We start from the raw sequence: 22,854 nt of genomic DNA, 5'->3' as shown, positions 1-22,854 counted from the left end.
ATGGTGGTCCTCAGAATTTTTTTTGACCTTCTTATACGTCTCCCCATATTAATGTCACTCTATTACCGTTAAAACGGAGGCTTCTCAGGAAAACACGACGGGACTGAATCCTCCTTATCGTCGGCAACCTGAAAGGAGGAATTTGGCGCTATCAGTTAATGGAAATGACATTTTTAAATTTCATTTTCAGATAATCCACTCCTTGTCCACTAAAACATCAAAATTACTGTTAACAATATATGAAGGCCATATTAAAACTTCCTTACTCATAGCAGTCGAGTCCCATTATAATCGTCTTAGAGAGACACCGTGCCATTTTAATAGGATTTCGGATGCGTTCTGCACGTTATTACGCCGGTGTGCATGTCATTTACTGTTGGAATTAGAATGGTGTGTATCAGAATAATGAATAGATGAGTAAACTACCCCCTTCCTGCAGAGTATGAATGTGGTGTTCGGTATTCTCTACTAAAAAGGGGCTGTTCAATCTATTTCAAGAAACTTCTCCAGAAGCTCCAGCTTGTACTGAGGAATTTGGTTCTTCTCTGGTTCTGAGTCGAGTTCCCGTCTCTTGCTTGTGTGGCGGCTTGATAGAGGCCTTGATTGCTCTGATTAATGGATCACAAGCATCTTCTTTCAGAGAAGGATGAAAAGAAGTTAAAAAGAGTGAGATTTCATTCCCGGAGAGTGATTACCGTATTTTACCACCACTCAAAGCGTTATATACGCCTTTTACCATGTCTGCATGCTTTCATTAAAGTAGTTATTCAGATTTGACATGGTCATGAGGCAGTTTTGTCACACAGGGTTTCATGTATCTTTTCCAGGTCTTAAACACAGAGCTAAATGGCTAGTTAAGATGATACATTTGCAGTTCTGGTGTAGAAGCCAGCTGTGCTTGTAAGGAATCAACGCAGGAATAAGAACCACAAGAAAATGAACGATTTTGTTTTCTTTTATGATTCAATTCTGATCCAATTCCGGACCATAAATGATTTCATGAACAAGTCCTTTAGTCATTTTAATGTAGCTGGTTCATGATTCGTGAGTTGTTTCTTGTTTGGTTTTTGACTGTTTTACTGTTGCTCACGATTCAACGATCAAACACAGCCCTGTCTGTAAAGTTTATATTTCACATGTCAGACTCTCCATAACACTCCGTGTTTGTTGTTGTGCACAATCAGCGCAAAACACAACAGAAAGCTATATTGTCTATTGATTGTCTTTGTAATATTTCACATTGCCCAGGCTTTCTCTCTGATTACGTTTAATTTAGGAAGCAAACTAACAAAAAGATAAAACATCATTTATTTTGCTGTATCAATGCAGATTCAATAGCAACAAAGTGTTGAAAAGCGCTGCAGGATACACTGTATTTTAGTACAGTGTACCATTTGTATTCGTGAAAGAGGTTTAAGAGCTATTAACGGATTAGTTTACCTAAAACTGAAAAATCTCTCATTTTTAATCACCCTTATGTTACAAACTATGTCTTTCTGTCTTCTATGTTGCAAAAACAGAGAAATTAAGAAATTGCACTGGTCAGTCTTTTCCATCTAATTGCAATGAACAAAGACTGAAACTTTCAAGCCTCATAAAGAATGCAAAAATCCCCTGTTTCTGTCCCACAAATGTATTTGATTTGCTTTTCCTGTCCTCTACATTTAGTTCATAATGACATATGTTTCCTCATTCATTGCTTGCACAATAGCATTTTGAGTTTTTTGTCATTTGCTCATTTAGTGTTTGACATTGTCGTCCATCTGACCTTAATACATCCGTCACCCCTGATATTATGATGTTTGTCCTCTGGTTTTAAGATGTACACAAGCGGCAGCGTCCAGATGGCAAAGGTGAATGTATGACAGTAGAGTCAAATGGGATGTGTTCAGAATGACTCATGTGTTGCTGTGCATTAACTGGCCCACCCCTGGACCGCTGATTGATTTCCTCTAGTGTTTCTGGCTCAATGGGACACTGTCATCACTGACCTGATATTCTAGCATAAATATGCAAACATCGAAAACAAACTCTTCACTGGCAAATGTTCATGAAAGGGTATGTGTTGCTATTATGGGCCATTCTGTAAAACTGGTGACATTTGTATCCATCATAAAAAATAAATAAAAAAATGACAGTAAGTTACTTGCAATACCAATATATGGTTACACTTTATTTTAAGGTGTCCTTGCAGTGTAATGATATATTTAAGTACAGAGTAATATTAATTAGGATTAGGTTTTGGTTTAGGTTTAGTTGCATGTAATTAAGCATGATTTACTGTTATTACTATAGTAAGTACATGTAACATCTGTAACAAGGACACAAGGTAAAATTAAGTGTTACCTAATATGTTAATACCCTTTCCTAGACATTTTTCTAAATGCACAGTAATTGTTTTATATTTTTTTTAGACAACCCCCCCCCCCGGTTACTTTACTTTAAAATCGTTCTATTTTATACAAATAATAATAAATAAGTGAATGCTTTAAGGATGTAGGGGCTCTTCTTTTGTCACTTTATCTTATCTTACATGGGGACTGCCCTGCTACAATGCATTTTTATTATAAACAACTGATAACTGTAAAAATATTTGTAGAAACATGACTTTAAATTTTAGACAGCAAATTGAACTGTAAAACTGGCAACCTTGTTACTCTGTTACGTTTCTGAAGACATAATCTATGCCAATATAACAATTTAGCTATATCATGAAATGGAAGATTGCAATTTGTTAACACTTAAATATTATTGGTCAGATGGAATGTAACAAAAAAAAAAAAAAAAAAAAAAACTACTACAAAATCACCTTATCTAACTGGAAAATATATGTTTCACGAATTCCCCTTTATGAATATTTAGCTTGTCAGCTTGTGTGCTTTGTCCCAACATTGGTGTGTTTGAGTTCTATTGTGCGAATGCGTGTCCCTGTTTATGGGCCCATTTTTTATACACTTGTCATATTCTTTGACCATCAATCTCATGGCTCTTTTTGTAGTTCATTGAAAGCTTGGGGGTTAATTCAGAGGTCAAGCGAGACTTGCAAGCTGTCAATCTCGCATTGTTAAGTTTGTAAACCCCCCTCCGCCCCCCTTCGGCCTTGCCTCTTGTGCATTATTCCTGCACCCACCCCTCTGAAAGGATGGCTCCTCCTCTATTCTCCGGTGGGTCTCACTCCCGCTTGGGAGAAAGACGGCCGCATAATTACACATCTGCCCTTTGTTTCTCTGTTTTGGCATTAACATCTCAAACTGGCCTTTCAGCTCTGATTTTAACGGCTCTCTTCGCACCCGGAGAAGTGGAATGTTCTTTCAAAGTTCCTCTTTTTATTTCATGCAACTGTCTCGTTGAGGAACCCTAAGTGTTGCAGATCTGTTAAAGCAGATGTACACAGCTGTGAAAAAGCCTTCTGGGTCTAGACCTCTCCATCGATCACAGCCCTTGTATAGCTTTGCTAGTTTCTACGTAAGCAACATGATTCAGTGAAGCTTTCGGCATAAAACGGCAGCCCGGTTTGCTCCATAATCAAAGGAAGTGCCGGTATCAAACATCCCGGCCCCGGATCCTTTGAAGATGGATGGTTGCTGTCTTAATTTGTCATGATTAGAGTTTTTAATTTGATTTGCGAATACAAAACACACATAATGGCGACAACAGGCTTTCCCGCTGTGCCGCGTCAGCGATGGAACGGCAGTATTTGTTTGAAGCACTTAACAGGTGTTGATCGGCGGTCTTTGCTGCAGCTTAGGGAGATAAGGCCTCCCGTGGAGGGGAGAGACCTCAACACGTTTAATGAGGAGCGCGGGAGTCAGGCGGGCCGCCTTCGTCCATGGCTCAGCTTCTGGAGACTGATCAGCATGTTAACCGCTCACAGCGTGAGACGAAGATATGAAAGTACGGAGCTGTTGTCGTTGATTTAGTCGAACACCCTTTGACTATGTAGGGATCAACCCTCATCCTTTATGCATTTATTTTTCTCACTGCTAACTGCTGTGAGCCGCCACCACGGCTTCGCTAGTATTTTGTTTTTTTGTTTTTTTTTTACCTCTGAAAATCTCAGCACAGATGATTTTAGGGAGAAAATATACTCTCTTTCAGAACCTACTGGGGCTCCACAGTACCACACTGTTATTTTGCTAATGCTAATGCAAACACTGCTACACCCACCATTTGAGTCTTTCCATGAAAGGTGTATTGTTGGTGTCCACGATATTTGATGCGAACCAAACACAAACATCATCTATTAAGTGTTTTGACAGCTTAAATATATTAATTATCTAAATTAATTATATATATGGCTTTTAAAGGGAATGGGAGATGAGACTCTGATTGGTTTATTGCACGTTACGCCCAAAACACACCCATTACTCATTAAGAGAATAGGGACAACCCTTTTAGAACATGCGCCGACCATTTTTCCCATTGTTAAACTAGCAAAAGTGGATTCGGACTGTTTACTCTAAGTGCACTTATATGCAATATATACAGTATATATATAATATATATGGTGTTATATAGGGAACTATTGTGTGTGTGTGTGTGTGTGTGTGTGTGTGTGTGTGTGTGTGTGTGTGTGTGTGTGTGTGTGTGTGTGTGTGTGTGTGTGTGTGTGTGTGTGTGTGTGTGTGTGTGTGTGTGTGTGTGTGTGTGTGTGTGTGTGTGTGTGTGTGTGTGTGTGTGTGTGTGTGTGTGTGTGCGCGTGTGTGTGTGTGTGCGCGTGCTAATTATTACACACTATACTATTTATAGTCACATTGTTGACTCTTGAATACTAATGATAGGAGGCCAAAACCTTGATACAATTAATACAATGCTTTAGCATTTAGACATTCTTTGTCTGATCATACCGAAATGTACAATTCAGTGAATACTTTTCTCACCTCATAACCATATGACAATGCAAGAAGCAAAAATTCCAATACTTTTTTTTTATTTGACTAGACATGAGGAAATGCTCTGTAATGCAATAATGTATTAAAGGGTGCTGAGATATATTTAGTGTATCTTCAAGAAACCTAGGGGGGGTGCACACACTGTTTTTAATGGGCTCCTAAGTGGCTCGTTACTGGAGTGACGATGTTTCCCATGAGGCTGTGAGTGTGTTTTATGGGAGGCCGGTGGAGGGTGTAAACATGCAGAGACGGAAAACATTCAAAATATGAGCTACTGTATATGACAGAGTTCTCTTTAGCAGGAGAATATGCGCTGGGGGCTTTAGTGGATGAGAAACCTGCTTCCTCTCCGAAAAGGATGGTAGCGGAACAGGTTTGGGAGAAAAGAGTCAGATAAACGGTAACGACAGGCTTTGAGGTAAATGGCTTGTTTGTAATGTGGGAGGTGCTTTTTCAGGTCTCAGTCACCTTCCAATAGATGGTTTCTACACCTGGGAGGAAATCTGTGTGAATTTGCTACTGGAAAAAAACAAAAATCAGTGGAGGAACTGAGGCGAGTGAGACTGGAGCAGTTTAAAGGAGGATGTTTTAATGCCGGAGGAGCTCTTCATCGACAGCCAAACACTGACAGTCCACTGTGGTTTTCTTGCAGGCTTGGAGGTCAATGATGGTTATCTCTCAGAGTGACTTTCCTGGATCGTTGTGACTACAGTGATTTCGACCCAGACATGTGGAAAGCGGCAAGTCCAGTCAGAGCCAGCATGGGATGTTCAGAATGGAAGTCTTTGGTCCTCTGTGGCCTGGTGTTCGTCTTGACGGTTGTACAGAGTTCTGACGGTAAGACATTTTTTCACAAATCTTTCGTAAAAGAAACATTTTCTTGTTATCATCCGAACTAGTCATTGGTTTAATGCTGTTCTTGTGTTTATGGTGCTTTTTTTTGTTCTTTTATGAGGTGGATTTTTGACAGACACTATTTCTGAAAGCTCAGATAAATAATGACTGTTTCCTTCCAGACAGATAGCCTGAGGTTCTTGGGAAGCTGTGTGCATTAACACAGAGCTTGCCTTCGTTTTCTTTTTGGTTAAATTAAAAGAAAGACCATACAGTGTTTCCGAGTTTTCCCTCATCTCATCTCCGTCTGTTTACTCTCATGTCCTGTTCTAACTATAGGCCTAAACCCTACAACTGCTCATTATAAACAATATCCTCAAGTAAACACGCCTCATTACACTCTGTCCCTGCCGTAATATCTTTTTAATGCATTTTTATAATTGAATTAAATGGGTTACTGCCATAGCCATGGCTGGAAGTTTCTGCTTGTGCAGAAACTTTGAAAGATTGATTGCTTGAGGGTTTGCTCCCTGTTTCTCTCGAGTATATCCTAGAAACTTCAGATCTCATATTTCTGATTTCATTTCGTGGGCCGAACGGCGTCTATAAGTTCGGATGTAACTCATTTGTATTCTGTGCATCTTCTCAAACTACATTTTCTGGTATTTTATGAAGCTGAAACGCAAAGCAGTGATGAAGTATTGTGGAGCCGTTTTATTGATAGTATGTCTGCCATTGAATGCCATGAAATGTGGCATTGTGCTCTTATAGAAATGAATCAGGGTTGTATATGCTGAATGCTATATTAGTCTGAGCTCCTAATGCTTATTTGATAATCGTAGCGATATTACTGCTTTACAAGAGTGAGTCATTTTATGATAAACCTTAAAACTGAAGGAAATGTCATAATAGGGATGGATTTTAAAGGCCTGAAAACACATTGAAACTACATGTTATATAATATGCATAATGATTCTTTAATAATACTGAGAATGACCAACTATCTTGCATTATTAATAATGTAAAAAAAAGTATTTGTCGTTGTCTTTCCTCAGCTGATAGATCATTATGTTTCATTCACATGTGTGAACGCAGACGCTTTTACACAATCTCAATTGTCAGAACATGATTCATAAGTATTGTTGCATTCTCACTGCCATAGTTTTGTAAAAGTGAAAGTGAAATTTTGACCAAGCATTTGTGTCTGCATTTTCGGGGTAAAGGAATTGTTTTTGTACTTACTATAAAATACAACAGGACTCATATTGACTCATTCATGTACAGTAATGTGGTGCAGGTTTATTGTCTGATAAATTAGCATCATTATTTACCAGCAATTACAGTTTTCTTTGAACACACTGTCACTGGCTTATTTCATGATGGGGCTAAGCAGTTCTGAAAGAAAGCTTTGCTTCATATGTCTGGACAATTTGCCGGTAAGGATTGTGAGTAATATGAGCCGTTCTTTTTTTTTAATTATGGAAAGGACTGAATAATATCCGTCCGTGTCCTGCTGCCTTGGGCTCATTCAGAAGGAATAGCAGGGAACCATGGCCTCGACCGGTGGCCACCCGCCTGTATTCATAAAAACACTTAATTTCCATCTTAATTCATATCAGAACAGCTTCTGTGTGACTTCCAGACAGGCAAATCACACATTTAAGAATTAACAGCATTCTCTGCTGCTGTAGCCTTTTGACAAAATAGAATTAAAGATTGAACTTTTGATTTACGAAGAGCTAAGTTTCACCTACCTCTATTAGGCAAATATATAACCCAGTTTCTCTTCGAGTGAATAGTTTCCTTTCATGATGTTCTTTTTTTCGTGGAAGCCAATTGGAATCTTGACCTATGATGCCTCCATTCCATCTGCACTTTTTAACTCAGAATTGGAGATTTGGTCAATCTTTTAAGATATGTAAAGGTCTTCCCTATTGATTTTTTCTTTTTTTTTTTTTTTTGGGGATTCGAAACACGATATGCATAAATACAGGGCTGTAGGTAATTTGCATGTCTCCAAAGCATATGAAAATGTTTGAAAACTCTCACCATTGGCAAGAGCTGAACGATATACGCCGCATAATGTTCGAAATGTGCCAACTCTCTATGAGCCCTATTTTAACGATCTGAAACGCAAGTGTCAAGCGCAAAGCGCAAGTAACTTTGTGGGCGGATCTCCGGCGCTGTTGCTATTTTCCCGGCGGGATAAATGCCTCTTGCGCCCGGCGAAAATCTAAAAGGGGTTGGTCTGAAGTAGCTTCATTATTCATAGGTGTGGTTTGGGCGTAACGTGAAATAAACCAATCAGAGCGTCATCTCACATTCCCTTTAAGAGCAGGCACGCTTGTTCTAAAGCGGATTTGCCAGGCGCGCGCCAGCAGCGGTTCACAGCCGAGGAGACCGACGTTCTCGTCAGGGACATTGGGGATGGAGAAACGTATGATAATTTGGGTAAATGTGTAAGTTAGATGTATGCTTTTATAATAAATTGTCTGTCTGTCTGTCTATCTATCTATCTATCTATCTATCTATCTATCTATCTATCTATCTATCTATCTATCTATCTATCTATCTATCTATCTATCTATCTATCTATCTATCTATCTATCTATCTATCTATCTATCTGTCGTAATAATGTATGATTTGCAAAAATGAAAACTGCTGCTGCTGTGTAGATGAGAGAATCAAAGTGCGCTTTGTGCACACGCTACATTGATTATGGCCAAGCATGCTCCCTTAAAATAGCATATGAATAACATGCGCAACGCGCCACTGACTTTAAACAATTTTTTCCTGGTTATTGGCGCAATTGTTTTCTAAACCTGCAAAATAGCATGAAGGAACATTTGCGCCAGAACACGCCTCCTCTTTGCGCTGAACCGCCCCCGGGAGCGCAAGTGTATTTCTTAGTTAACCGACGTGCTTCTGTGGAGGGAAAAGTCCGCTTTGCGCGGGTGCAAAATAGGAATGATACATGCGTCGGTGTACAAAGTCAATTGCGCTGGGTGCAAGATAGGGCCCATTATCTGCAAAACTGTCTATCGGCATGCTTTACTGTATAATTTTACAAAAAACATCCTTTTATTATTATTATTATTACTACTACTATTATTTTAAGTGTTTAATATTGTTACGTAATGTGAAACTATTTTTTTCATAATTTGTTGATTTCCGTTCTAAGTTCTAAAAAAGAACATTATCAGATAATCAAATTTTTAAGATATTCCCAATATATTCCAACATTTTCCAAAATAACAAAACCAAAAACATAGGTACAAAAATATATATGCACAGTAACCGTGTTATGAAATTACTTATATTGTGAATTTTGGTCATATCACCCACCACAATTCTACAAATCCTTGTTACATTTGAATCATCTCCCAAAGGTTAACACTCTTCCCTATTTTAGTGTAACCTAAAAATCACATTTTCCACCTCAAATGGGCCCCTTATTTGGACAGCTGCTGTCCCTCTTGCCTTCAAACTCTGACTGAAATGAGCTGTCTGTCTCTCTGTCTGAAACGAGCCGTCTGTCTTTCTGGCAGAAATGAGCCATCTGTCTCTCTGACTGAAATGAGCTGTCTATCTCGACTCTTTAAACACCTCAGTTGAATGTCTGCTGATTAACAGTAAAAATATGTCACAGGGACGTCTAGAATGGCAGTTATATATATATATATATATATATATATATATGTGTGTGTGTGTGTGCTTGTGTGAGTGCACAAATATAAGTTTTGTGTTGTATCATGAGAAATGAAGGCTGGTTGTTTTTGTTTTTGTTGTTGTTGTTGTTGTTGTTTTTTGTGGAAATGCTCATATCAAGGTTTGTTGAGTTTTTTTCTGTTGCTGTCTAGCTGTCTCACTCTCCCGGTCTTTCCCCCAACCACGTGTCTCTCTCTCATCTTCTGTCCTTTTCTCCATGTCTCTGGGCTGTTGGTCTCTCTGAACTCACACACAGACAGAATTAGAGCTGATCTTTCCAGGTTCTTTGATTGACGGGGTTGTGCATTTGTCTCTTCATGTGTCAAGCAAGTATTTTACGGAAAAATGTGTTTTGTATTGTGATTTTATGTCTATTCCGGGGAATGTAAGTGAAACAAAAATAATAGACCTAGCTATTTTCTAATTGTTTTTTCTTGATCCGGGATCTAGATCCATTTTGGTAATGTTAACCCTGCTCAAAAAAAAAAAAAAAAAAAAAAAAAAAAAAAAGAAAGAAAGAAAAAAGAAAGAAAATCCCTGCCTAAGGGATTTGGCTGGTCTTTGCTGGTTCCCAAGCATGGCCAGTTGAGAAGTGCCCAAACCCCTTCTTGAACCATCAAAATAGACTAGCCTAACCAGCTCAGCCAGTCTTGTAGACCAGTTTAGGCTGGTATAAATACAGTGCTGGGTTGCAACTGGTTACATGTAATCTGTACTACGGAATCAGTTTCCAAAAATTAAGTACTTGTAATTTGATTATAATATGTGTTAAAATACTTGTAATCAGATTTATGGTTTTATTGATTACATGATTACATGCTAGTCTCATAATAGGGATTCCCCAATTATTATTCTTTTTTATTTATTTTTGTCAGCTGAACCTCTGAACCTAATATACTTACTTGAATTACCCCCTGAGATTTAAGTCAATAAGATAGGTCAATAATACAACTAAGCCAATAATAATGATGAGATTAAATTCACTGTAATCTGAGGTAGGTTTATGGTCACTTGACATGCAGGTAAACATATATTTTTAATCTTTAGTAAGTATTTATTGTATCTTTTTTTAGTAGTTATTTTATTTTAATTTTTATTGTTTATTTAATCAAGCTTTTCATTAAACTCACAATCCCCCAGAGAAACCCTGACGTAATGTATTATTTTATTTATTTTTGGTGATTTTTGTCTTTATTGTGAAAGGATAGTATAGAGTGGACAGGAAGCGAGATCGGGAAAGGTCCACGAGCTGGGATTCAAACTCGGATCGCCCGAAGCACAACAGCACTATATGTCGGTGCGCTGCCCACGAGGCTATCGGTGCCGACAACGTAATGTAATATTTAATGCACTACATGTTGTTGATAAAGAATAAAATATATTTTCTTTTTCTTTGTATTTTATATCAATACAGTACAAGACTATCCTATTCAAATCAATGATAATTGAGTTAGGTCAAAAGTAATCTAAAAGTAATCTAAAAGTAGTCAAATTACATTACTTTAAATGTGTAATATAATGGATTACAATACTAACTACAATTTTTATCATGTAACTTGGAATCAGCAACCGACTCATTCTACCCAGTGCAAGATTCGTCACAGATTTGTTTCTTACTGAAGGGTCTGATTAAATTATGTGGATCCTGCTGTGAAAAAGCGCCATTCTCTTTAGAGACGGACAAGTGTGGACAAGCTTTTCACATGCCTCAAAATCCCATCTGTGCAGTTACACTTTGCAAGGAAACATTTAAACTAGCGAAACTGATTATCTTTGAGCAGCTAAAGCCAATTCCCCTCAGCCTCAGCCCTGTGGCTTTTTGTTCATATCGACGTTCCGTCAATATCAATATATCTGAATTCGCCCGTATTAAGCTTCTTTATTAAGATCTTGGATCCAGATCTCGGATTCCTTTGTTTTCGGTTTTATACCTCAGACTACACAGCTCTCTTTGTGTCTTTCTTCTTCTTGTCTCCTGCTTTTTGTTTTTCCTCTTACCCAGGGGTTTTCTATCAGACTGAGGGATCAGACTTCCCATAATGCCGAGCGGCCGGGGGGTCAATATGCCCGCATTCGTCTTCGCCGTCTTTCATCAGCCCTCCTCCTGATCTGTATGATAAGAAAGGAGAATAGTGGGTCGGGGGCAGACTGCTCAGCAAGGTGTGTCTGTTGTCCGACGGCCCCCTGCAGCCGAGCTCTTTAAATCCTCATTAGGATTTAACCGGGAGGAGACGCTGGTTTTAATGGATTAAGCCTCATCACAGCTGCCTCCTGATTGGTGTTTGTCATGCAAAAATCAAACAGGGCCAGTCACATGTTACTTTGTTTCCTGTTCTTCCCGCATGGTCTGGATGATACAAAACATTGTGTTATTGGTCTCTGTTAGTGTTAGTGAGCTTGCAGCATGGTTTCGGGATAATAGACTTGTGGGTGTGGGTGATGAATCTGATGAGAAAGTGACTGAAACTGCTTCATGTTGTCAATTAATTTGCATTGTTTTGCATTTAGCCCTAATCAGCTGCATAAAGCAGATTAACATAAGGAAGGCCTTTTTTAAACAGACTGAAATTCTTCGTGTGGCATTCAGTTGGGGAACACCTAACTAAAATAAGCAGCAGTACAAACTTGTACAAACAAAGTCATGTGATAGTGATAGATGTTTTCCTATATTAGTTCAGGGCTTTTTTTATTAAAGCTGTTAAAACACTGTGGTAATGTTTTCTATCCTAGGTTATTTTAAGCCTAAACTAAAACGTTCCACAAATGTTGCAGTTTGGTCTGCTTTTGTTTTTGTGGTAAAAATACTACATATGCCAAGAAAAACTTGTTTCCTTTGGAAGCTTGTTTCCGCCACAGAATAAAAAATATAAAGGTAATTGCAACTTTTTATCTCACAATTCTGACTTTTTTTTCTCAGAATTGCGAGATATAAACTTGCAATTGCTTAAAAAAAAGTCAGAATTGCGTGATATGAACTCAAAATTGAGTAATAAAATTGTGTGATATAAAGTCGCAGTTGTGAGAAAAAAGTCAGAATTGCCAGTTTATGTCTCACAATTCTGATTTCATAACACGCAATTGTGACTTTATATCTCGCAATTCTGACTTTATAACTTGTAATTGTAAGTTTATATGCATGAGATGTAAACTGAGATACAAAGTCACAATTATCTTTTAAAATGTTTTATTCTGTGGCGGAAACAAGCTTCCATTGTTCACAGAAGGTCTTATTGAAGTTTAAGTTTCTCAAAGTTGCAGTTTGGTACTGATCATTTTAGTAGTCCAAACATATCATCCTCATTGGTTTGTGCAAGATACACTTGCATAAATAAAAATTGTCAACACATGTCATTTCAAGCATTTATTCAGAAGACCTTACATTTTTAGACATTCGAAACTGCAGTTTTTTTTTTGTTTTTTTTAGATAAATTAAAATTGTTCTTCATGTAACATTTAATTTATCCAGTTGTATTCAAGTCAAAATTGTATCATAACAAATTATCAGCAAATCAACAACAATTGCTGGTTTTTCAGAGAATATATATTCTGTCAATATATGCTGGTAGATAATAAGCAGGTTCAGTGTAGTGAGTTACCTTTTGCTATTTGGGACTAACTACTTATTTAGGAGAAGCTTGACTGTAAATTGAAGTACTTCAAATTATTTACAGCTTGGCAAGCTGCAGTTTCAAAAGTTGCTTCCTCAACACTGATGGCATTAGAGGGAAATGCCTGCTCTTTCATGGACAGTTTCAGCTGAGAAGACAACTATGCTTTGCTTAAATTGACAGTGATGAAGACCATCTCTTATTACACGTTCCTGAGTGTTTGCAGGTTTTCAGTGTAGCCCACATGAGTCTCTGTGTGTTGTGTCTCTGGCTCTGGCTCTCTCTTATCTTGTTTGGTGTCAAGCTGGTTGGTGAAATGATGGGTACAGCAGCAGGAGGTCACAGCAGACCCACTGAAATCAGACCTTACACCTTATCTTCTTGTTAAAGCGCATATCAAATCTAAACAGAATTGTGCTGTGAAATATATTTACGATTCGGCTCTCTGGCGCTCCTAGGACTGTTTCTCTGTAATGTGGTTGTTTAGGAGATCTTGAGGGGGTGATATCGTGACGAGATGCAGGCCCCTATTATAACCATCTTTGTTTCACTTCTCTTGCTTTTGTTTCGAGTCTGAAAGATTCGATCAGACTGATGGATGAAGGAGAGAGATGGGGTTATGGATTCGCCTCTGAGATGTTCTAGTCTCGGATCTTTGAAAACAAGGATGAAAAGATGCATCACTGTTACTCATCTCCTTTCTTCTGTTTTACTCCTGAATCTCTGATCATCATCGCTGATCTAAATTCAAGATGGCGGTAGAGTGGTGACGCTGATCACACAGACTGTCTCTCCCACGTTGACTTTAGATAACAGGTCTCTCTTTCACTTACTGGAAGTCGTTTTAACAATGACATTGACAATTCACCCCAAAAATAAAATTCTGTTGCTATTAACCCACCTTCATGTTATTCAAAACTTATATGACAAAGAGTGCAGTGCAACAGTGCCTGGCTCCTTTCGGGAGTATTTTTTTTTCCATACATTTTTCCCATAGGGATTTAAAGAAAAAATTGGTTACACTTTATTTTAAGTTATCAGTATTACAGTGTAATTATACATTTAAGGGTAACACTTTATTTCGATAGTCCACTTTAGACATTCTACTAACTATAAGTAACTTTGCAACTACACGTCAACTAACTGTCATTAGATCATTTGTAGACTGTCACTGTATGCTTAATATCTGCTAACACTTTATTTTGATGCTCCCCCAACTGACATTCTACTGACTATAAGTAACTTGGCAACTATAAGTCAACTTATTCTACTAACGCGAACCCTAACACCCAACCATAACCTAACAGTCTACTCACAGTCTACTACAGTCTACTAATACTCTAATGAGAGTTAGTTGACATGTAGTTGCGAAGTTACTTATAGTTTGTAGAATGTCTAAAGTGGACTATCCAAATAAAGTGGAACCCATTTAAGTACTGAGTAATACTAATTAACTGCATGTGCTTACTATAGGGTTAGGATTAGGATGAGGGTTTGGTTTAGAGTTAATTACATGTAATTATGCATAATTTATAGTTATCACTACAGTAATTACATGCAACATATGTAACAATGACACTGTAAAATAAAATGTTACCAAAAATTCTTCATGAAAGAGTTATAACCCATGCACCAAGCCAATCAACTACAAGGTGAACACTACAAACTTTGATTTGAAGCAAAAATGTTTTTGGTACAAGACTGTGTTGGCTGCTTAATGGCTTTAGTGAAGGAAAGAACTACAATCCCTTGAAGCATTGTGAACATCATTTGAATTGAATGAAAAATAATGGAGAAATAAAAGTATTATTATTAGGCCTATATATTATGTAAACACAAACATTTATGTTAGATGCGATTAATTGCAATTAATCGATTTGACAGCACTAATATACAGTATATATATATATATATATATATATATATATATATATATATATATATATATATATATATATAATATATTTTATTAATGATGTGACTGTGAGTAAATAAAAAAAATGGTGAACTATTAATATAACAACAACATGAAAGTTGGCTTTTGAATAGCTTCATTCTCAAAGTGAGTATTAAAAGACTAGCTAAGCAATCCTCAGTTTCTTGCTATATAAATTAGGACAGTTCCCATTTGTGTGGCCGTCACAGCAGATGTTGCAGTCGTTCTTCAGCAGAGAGTGTATCAGTGATGTCATCTCAAAGATCGATGGCTGAAAATGTGCAGCAGATTCTGTTACTCACAGGGAGGTTTGTTCTTGCTAGTCCTACTAAATGAACTGTATCCTGTTATAGTTTAAAAAATGCTTTGAGGTAGACACCCAGACAAAGAAACATTCCCAAGAACAAGATTAATCTAAAGGTCGGAAAGCTGGTGTTGTTAAGTTTTACTTTGTGCCTTGGAATTGAGCCTTTTACAAAAGGTTGATGCTGAGACATTCTGTAAAATGAGGAACTTTTGTGTTTCTCATTAACATATGTGTAAATAATACAATAATGATACATTTAAAAATAAATGGTAGACTAACCATTTAGGTCATTTTTTTTCCAAAGTTATTTTATATAGAATTTAATACACAATGGTAATTCACTTTACATAAATGTGTTGTGCACATATCAACCCTGTTACCATCAAAACTATTAAATTAAACAAATAAAAAATAGGCATAATCATTATACAAATCATTTTTTTTAAAAACTCGACAAGAACAAATACATTTATCCCCTTTTCACTTTATCATATATTTTGACATTTTGATATTTAAACCTAACATGTTTACTATATATATATATATATATATATATATATATATATATACGCAGACTAGTAAATTAACTGTAAAACTGTCAACCCTGTTACTTTTTAATGTAGATTATTGCTCATCTTAATATTAATTAATTGAGATTGTTTATCAACACAAACACATTTCTTAAAGGAATTTTTAAAATTAGATTTCAAAATGGAAAAGGAATGTCCTTTTTATTATTTTTGCGCAATAATATGCATTTTGGATGTAAAATTCCTCTGATTTATGAGAATGTAATGCATTTTTTTCCCAAGCACTTGAATGACTGAGCAAAATGTTTATCTTTCAGATGGAAAAAATAAATAAAATAAAGCTCAAAATTGGTACTTAAATCCCATAGCAGTGTTTGAAACAATGTTTTAAAAGAAACACCTTGAATCTGGTTTTTGTCTGCGTGATTTATATAATCTTTCCTAAAATAATAATTATTGAATATGACATTTTAATGTGGAAAAACTCCCAAGTTTACACAGCATTCCATGCTAGTGTATATATATATACTGTGTATATATATATAATACGTTGGAAATAGCTCATGTTCAGTCTTTTGTTCAGTCAGTTTTCCTTTTGCTGTAGCATCTCAAGCATTCCGGGCCATCTGCGCCTCGTCTCTGCAGTCTGCAGAGTGACTGACTACATTCTGATATTTTTCAGACAGCGTCAGACACGTTTTCAAACACACTCATCCTTTCAGCCGGACTACAGCGGGGGCTGTTATGTGCTGAAGAGTCTGGGTGCATGTGATTTTACTGAAAAGTGGTCCAAAAGTTAAGAACCTCACATTCATACATTTAAAGTAATGTTGACCAAAGCCAATTCCCATGAACTTTGTAAAACAGAGGCTCAAGTGCTTTCTTGTACCGTTCAGACTGCAAACATGAGGTCTTGAGTTTAACGGAGAGACTATTTATCAACCCAGAGGATTTTTTTTTTCTTTTTTTTTACTTTTATAGCTCAGTTCTTATGTTTTATTTAAGTATTAACTTTGTCTCCAATGTCAGTGAATTCCCATGACTTTTCTAGTTGTCTTTAATAGTAATAATGGTAACACTTTAGTTTAGGGTCCAATTCTCACTATTAACCATTTGCTTATTAGCATGCATATTACTAGGATATTGGCTATGTATTAGTACTTATAGAGCACATAGTAATGCCTTAATCTGCATGACCATATTCCACATCCCTTAATCCCAATACCTAAACTTAAAATTAGAATTAATAGTTAGTTAACTACATTAGGCTACTAACTATTCATAAGCAGTAATTAGGAGTTTGAGGCAAAAGTTGTAGTTAATAGTAAGTTAATAGTGAGAATTCTACCCTGATATAAATTGTTATAATAATAATAATAATAATAATAATATATTTTTTAAACCCCCCTGTAGTCAATAATTATATCCCTTAATACTCACCTTTGTTCACCAAAATTACATATTTAATTTTTTTTTTTTTTTTTTTTTTTGGCCTTTACAAAAATTATTCATGCCTCAAAATAGCTTGAATGTAACTCTCCACCCTTGCCTCATTTAGTATATGCGGTTCTATGAATATGCAAATTAGCCACGCCTCCACTCACTCACACCAGCTCAGAGATCCGCTCGTTGACTATCACACGTTGACGTGATTGGTTACAAGGTAGTTTGTGATGTCAGAAACACCAGGGATTTCAAACCGTGTTTTTGAGACAATAGAGAAAATACTCACCAATGGTGTTGACTTATGAATTTGTACATGGTTTGTCTTAAAGCATATTAAAAACTCCACATAGACATATAAAAAACATTTAAAACTTGATAAAACTTTAGTAATTTTTACATTTTCTTATAAAACGTATAAAGCACGGAAAATAATCCTCTCTGAAGTGACAGTAACTTGTGTGATGGGTTTCCTGCAGTAATAAGTAATGGTATCAGGAGAGATGAACAAATATTATATATCATGAGCCATGAACACAGAGTGTGACAAACACAAAGTGGGCCAAATAACCTGGCTGCAAGTTGAATGTAGCATTTTAGGTCAGAAATCCATACAGCAACACGTTATAGCTCAGAACAGCAATCCAGCACATATTTTGTCTATTTCTTTCTCGCATTCATTTATTAGCATATTTTAGCCTTGAAAGTCTTTTGGAGGCATTTTATTTTGTACCGGAGGTGGTGTCGTCTGTTTCTAAAGCACATTATGTGAACCTCAAGGTCAAGAGTATTAAAACTACATGCAAAGAGCTTCAAGCCTTAACTGGAGTTCACTTTTTTATTTACTAAGAATTGACATTTCTGAGAGAAAGAGGCTTTACATAATAAAACACATTACTTAAAATAAAACACATTTTATTGAAAAATAATATAGCTAGAGCACTGCAAAAGCCTCTATTGTTTTAAGGGGTGTTATGGGTTGATGCCAGGGAGTCGCAATGTGGTTGCTAAAGTCTTCGGGGTGTTTTTTTTTTTTTTTTTTTTTACACGTCTTTGTCGTTCCCAGCGTGTTCTGGGTGGTTGAAAATGTGGTTGAAAAAGAGCCTATCCCGACTCTTTATTTTGGACCCTTCTTTTATGTTAGTCTATTTGATATTCCATGCAAAGATTTGTTCTAATTCCAAACTATTTATATTAATAGTGATGCTCTACAATTCTCCCCCCTGTGTATGGGTTTCCGAACTTTACTACATTCTATTTCATAAGGCATCTGTAAGCCACCATGGATGTGGTAACTCAGTTTTCCATTTGATTTTCAGTTATACTAGGCAGGGTGAAGACTTAGTCTTTAGTACAGTATAGTGTGAATTGCAATCTTGTTTGATTGGATGGAAAAGGTTTATTAGGATATGAGATTGTCATGGACCATTAACTGCGTGTTACCCAAAAATAGAATATTCCAACATGTCTCTGTAAATGTCAGCAAACTTTTTGCCCTGGGTCTTTCTCTTCTGGTGTAGTTAAATGAGAATTCGAACAAGGCATATAAGCACTAATTTCTGTCAGTATGAGCAATTTAAGAGAAGCAGATAGATTCCGGGGTGGAATTATCTCACCGTATATCTTGCTAATGAATACCCATAGCTTGTGAACTTAAAACCATACAGCACAAGTGTCATATAGGCCTTTTTATTCTAGGTTGTCCTTGCATTTTTAGTGTCCCCTCGAGGGTTTTCAGATATGAAGCAGGGTGTGGAAGCCAGACGCTGGCGGTGCAGTTGATGCTTCGTCAATAGACGACTATAAAGGAGGAATTCATGACCTTGATATGGCCCATTGTGCTTAATTAAGTGTAAAGGTTGATTTACATGTGTGAGTCAGTGTGGAGGTTGTTGGTCTCGCTTGTGCCACTTAACAGCACCAAAAAACACACAGAAATATGGATGGCTTCTTATCTAATAGCTTGACTTAGTCATTGAAATGTGATAATATCTATCTTTTTTATTTATTCTTTATTGTAAAACCACTTTGTTTCAAGAATATTTGATGCCTGTTTTAAGATATGTACATTATTTATATTACAAAGGCCTTTGGAATAAGTAAAAAACATGCAAAAGCAAATGTGTTCAGTTACTATTATAAAAAATACAAATAAAATACAAATAAAAAAACGCTTATCCTCAGTCATCCAGTGAAAGTGACAGTTAGTGTATAGTTAGTGACTGGCCATGTGATCTGAACATATTGGTCTCCATTAGGTGACCCACTCGATGTCAAATAAAATGGCTACTAATATGAATCTCATGTAAGCACTATTCATTTCTTTATATATAAAATTTCTTTATAGTTAAAATTTACTAAGTGCACTTAACTAATTTGCTTGGAAAATGTTTACATCGCATGCCGATTTCCTAGAAATGTAGACCTGTTTGATTCATGTTGCTTTCATATGGTTTTCGGGGGAACCATTTGTAAACCATTTGTAAACAGTTTAAAATCAACTGACTAGTAATGTGAGTGGGATTTTTGTTTTGTTTTTTTGTCAAAATTTTATGCTTAAATAAATGCTTATTTAAATTAAATAAATAATAATTAATTAATATATAGGCCAAAAAATAGCGTCACACCATGCAATAGTCTGTAAAACTCGGCAGAGTTACGTAAAAAAAAGGGGGACGGCCTGGACCTCATGCAAATCATTAACAAGCTTGAAGCCAGTTTTACAAAGATGTCTCTTAACAATGCGAGAACCAGCAGGACGTGTTTTATAGTCCTACCCCAAACTAAATGACATAGTGTTTTTTTTTATTTTTTTTATTTTACCAGCATGTACCTATATCAAAGAACCTCCTGATAGCTTGCCTGCTGTTGCCATGGAAGAGAAGGATGCAGATGAATTGGGGCAAATAGTGGTGTTGAATACCAATGAGCCTACGAGCTGGTAGCTCACAAACATGTTTAACGCTTTTTTGCTAAACTACTGACACTGCGTTTTTTTTTTTTTTTTTTTTTTTTGATGGACCCAATAAAGGGTCAGGACAGTAAGAGTTGTACGCAATCTCAATATCTGGATTAATACCAGGCTTCAGTTTCCACTGTAGGCATTTGCCTAGTTAATAAAGTAATAATGCTACGATTTGGCCACAGAATACCGAAGATGTTTGCTCGGACCCACGCTGAGGGTTGAATCCTTATCGTAGCTTACCGAGCTTCAATAAAAACATTTTTTTTTTGTTCCCCACACAAATCTCATTCAGCCTGAGAGCGTCTCCCCTGTTGAGGATATTTGCATTGCCCTGTTGTTCTCCCTCTGGTGAGACCTGACTTCTAAAGACAACATGCCCTTATAAAGGATATTGCGGGATTATGGAAACCGCTCTGTGGGAGGAAGAGTCGTCTCCTCATTGGCGTCTTTGCCTTCCATAGATTTCTCTAGTATTTGGCTAGCAGGGAGCAAGAAAGCAACAAAAAATTGCAGGTATCAAGCTGCGTCTCCAGTGGCTGCAAGCTGATTTGGGGTATAATGGGTCCCTTTCCTCCTTTAAAACTCCCCCAGTAAGCAACGTCGTCAACCGCAAGTGTGTAATAATAGTGGCCAGCTTTGAAACTGCGAGCTCATTTACAAACAGCTGTAGCCATTGACAGGACAAAGCACAGTTCAAACTACATTAACAGGGCTTGGCAAGCATGATGAGGTCCGGAATCTTTTCGGTTCTCGGTGGGACAGCATGCTGTGTCAAGCTTGAATAACCATATTAAAACTCTTTGCTGTCGGCCCCAGTGGCTGTTCCCGGAAGACTACGAAAGCAGTTTAGATCACACCTCAACCTTATTGCAAATACCAAAACCGCTGCATTCTATTATCATACACGAAAATCGCAAAGCATAAGGGACTCTTCCGTAGGCTGTTTTCTTGAGTCTGGTAATATTTCTTTATTAGGTGACATGGTGACATGACTCATCTGTTTGTCATCTGGCTCCTCTGCGGTCGGTACGATGGAGCTTACAGCAGACCGATGATGGTGATCTTTATCACTCGCGCTCTGTTCATTACCCCTTTGCTGTGACACTCATATCCTGGCAGATGGTCACTTTCCGATTGATTTGCCACGTTGGGGAGATTAAAATATTATGGCTCCGAAGAGACCGTCCGCTGTCCTCGTCAAATTAGCATTTTTGCCTGGCTGTTGCTCACAGAATGGGTCAATGTCACCCCAAAGGTGATGACGGAATTAGAGTAGGATCATGGGAATTGGGCAGCAGAGATGCAGGAACTCCTGATTTACTGTCACAGCGACGAAAGCTGATCCGGGTGTTTCCGGTAAGGACGCCTAGATAGGACTATTAGCTGTGCTTACGGTGGGTGTAGCTAGCATGTAAACACGTTCATACTTTTATAAATTTACTAAGAACCCAGGTTTTTTTGTATTTTTATTTTTTTTATAAACAATCATTATATTTTAAACAAGTTGATTTTACTTGGAATGGAGAAACTTAAGACCAAGCCAAAGCCTCTGTAACCTGGTTGCATCAGTAGTGAACTGAACAAACAAACAATGTCATTTTAGCAGTACTAAAACTAGCATCTAACTAGCATCTGTTTACCCGTATTCACCTTTCGTCAAATCATTTAGCACTATCAGGCATACGTCATGTGTCAATAAATATTCATGAGCAAAGCTGGCAAGTTTTATATTGTGTCAGCCTCATTTTTCTGATCATCCCTGTACTTCCAGTGCGCTAACACTTTCCTTAAAGCCTTTATGTATAATGCATTATAAACGTATTCATAATGTATTTTATATAATGCAATAAATCTTTTCATAAATAATTGTAACCAAAGTTAAAATGTATTATACTATTTAGAGATTCCTGGTTACATCTGCAATTGGTTGTTTGTCATGTATTTTAATGCATAATACTTGTATAAAGGCTAGTATTATAATGTAGTTTAACTGTGGTTACAGTTATTCATCATACAATGCATTATAAGTTGCATTACAAAGCATAATTAATGCATTAAAAATACTTTAAAACAAGGCTTCAAGTAAAGTGTTGCCACCAGTATAGCAGGTGTTTCTATACTGGTTTTACCTCAGGATTCAGATTTCATATTGGGATTTGGTGTTTTAAACCAAATGGGGACTCAATACACTACCAGCAATTTTGTACAAAACAACACAGAAATGTCCTCCATTTCGAAAGTTAATAAACCTTTTTATTTTGCTATCCTAACTGGGCACAATTATACGGTTAGTGATTTTATTATTTTTATTTTACTATTGCAGATTAACTGCAAATTACTAGTTGAGCAGCACTGGATATAGGAATTAAACTACTAACAGCATGTTTTTAATGCAGTGTAATAAGATGCATTATCGAAACCTCTTTGCCCCGACATTGTACAAAATCGTGTGTAATTAAAAACACATGTATCGGTTTTCCGCAACGAATCTCGATGGTACAAAAGCACCTTGTATGTATAAAAACATTTACACGGTAACAGAGCACGACAAGGTTAAATGGGAGGTGTATTTGAGCCCTGATTAAAAGGCTCTCCCACCAGTTGCACCAAGCAGATCTGTGGAGTCGTGT

General features: G+C 36.9%; 1 protein-coding gene across 25 annotated transcripts in view; it reads left to right on the top strand.

Moving 5' to 3' along the window:
- Window positions 1–22,854, top strand: part of adgrl2a (adhesion G protein-coupled receptor L2a) — a 109,668-nt gene that overhangs the window by 19,010 nt on the left and 67,804 nt on the right. For all 25 annotated transcript variants that reach the window (XR_014202132.1, XR_014202133.1, XR_014202134.1 and 22 more), the window contains exon 2: window positions 5,545–5,729. Coding sequence is in view for 19 of the 25 variants with exons in the window: in XM_082156698.1 (XP_082012824.1) it covers window positions 5,621–5,729 (109 nt within the window). In the remaining 6 variants the exon portion in view is untranslated. The remainder of the gene's footprint in view (window positions 1–5,544; window positions 5,730–22,854) is intronic.

The sequence above is a fragment of the Leuciscus leuciscus genome, assembly GCF_965113295.1.
Source record: "Leuciscus leuciscus genome assembly, chromosome: 23".
NCBI lineage: Eukaryota > Metazoa > Chordata > Actinopteri > Cypriniformes > Leuciscidae > Leuciscus > Leuciscus leuciscus.
Note: the sequence above shows the minus strand (reverse complement) of the source record. Positions and strands in the feature narration are given on the sequence as shown.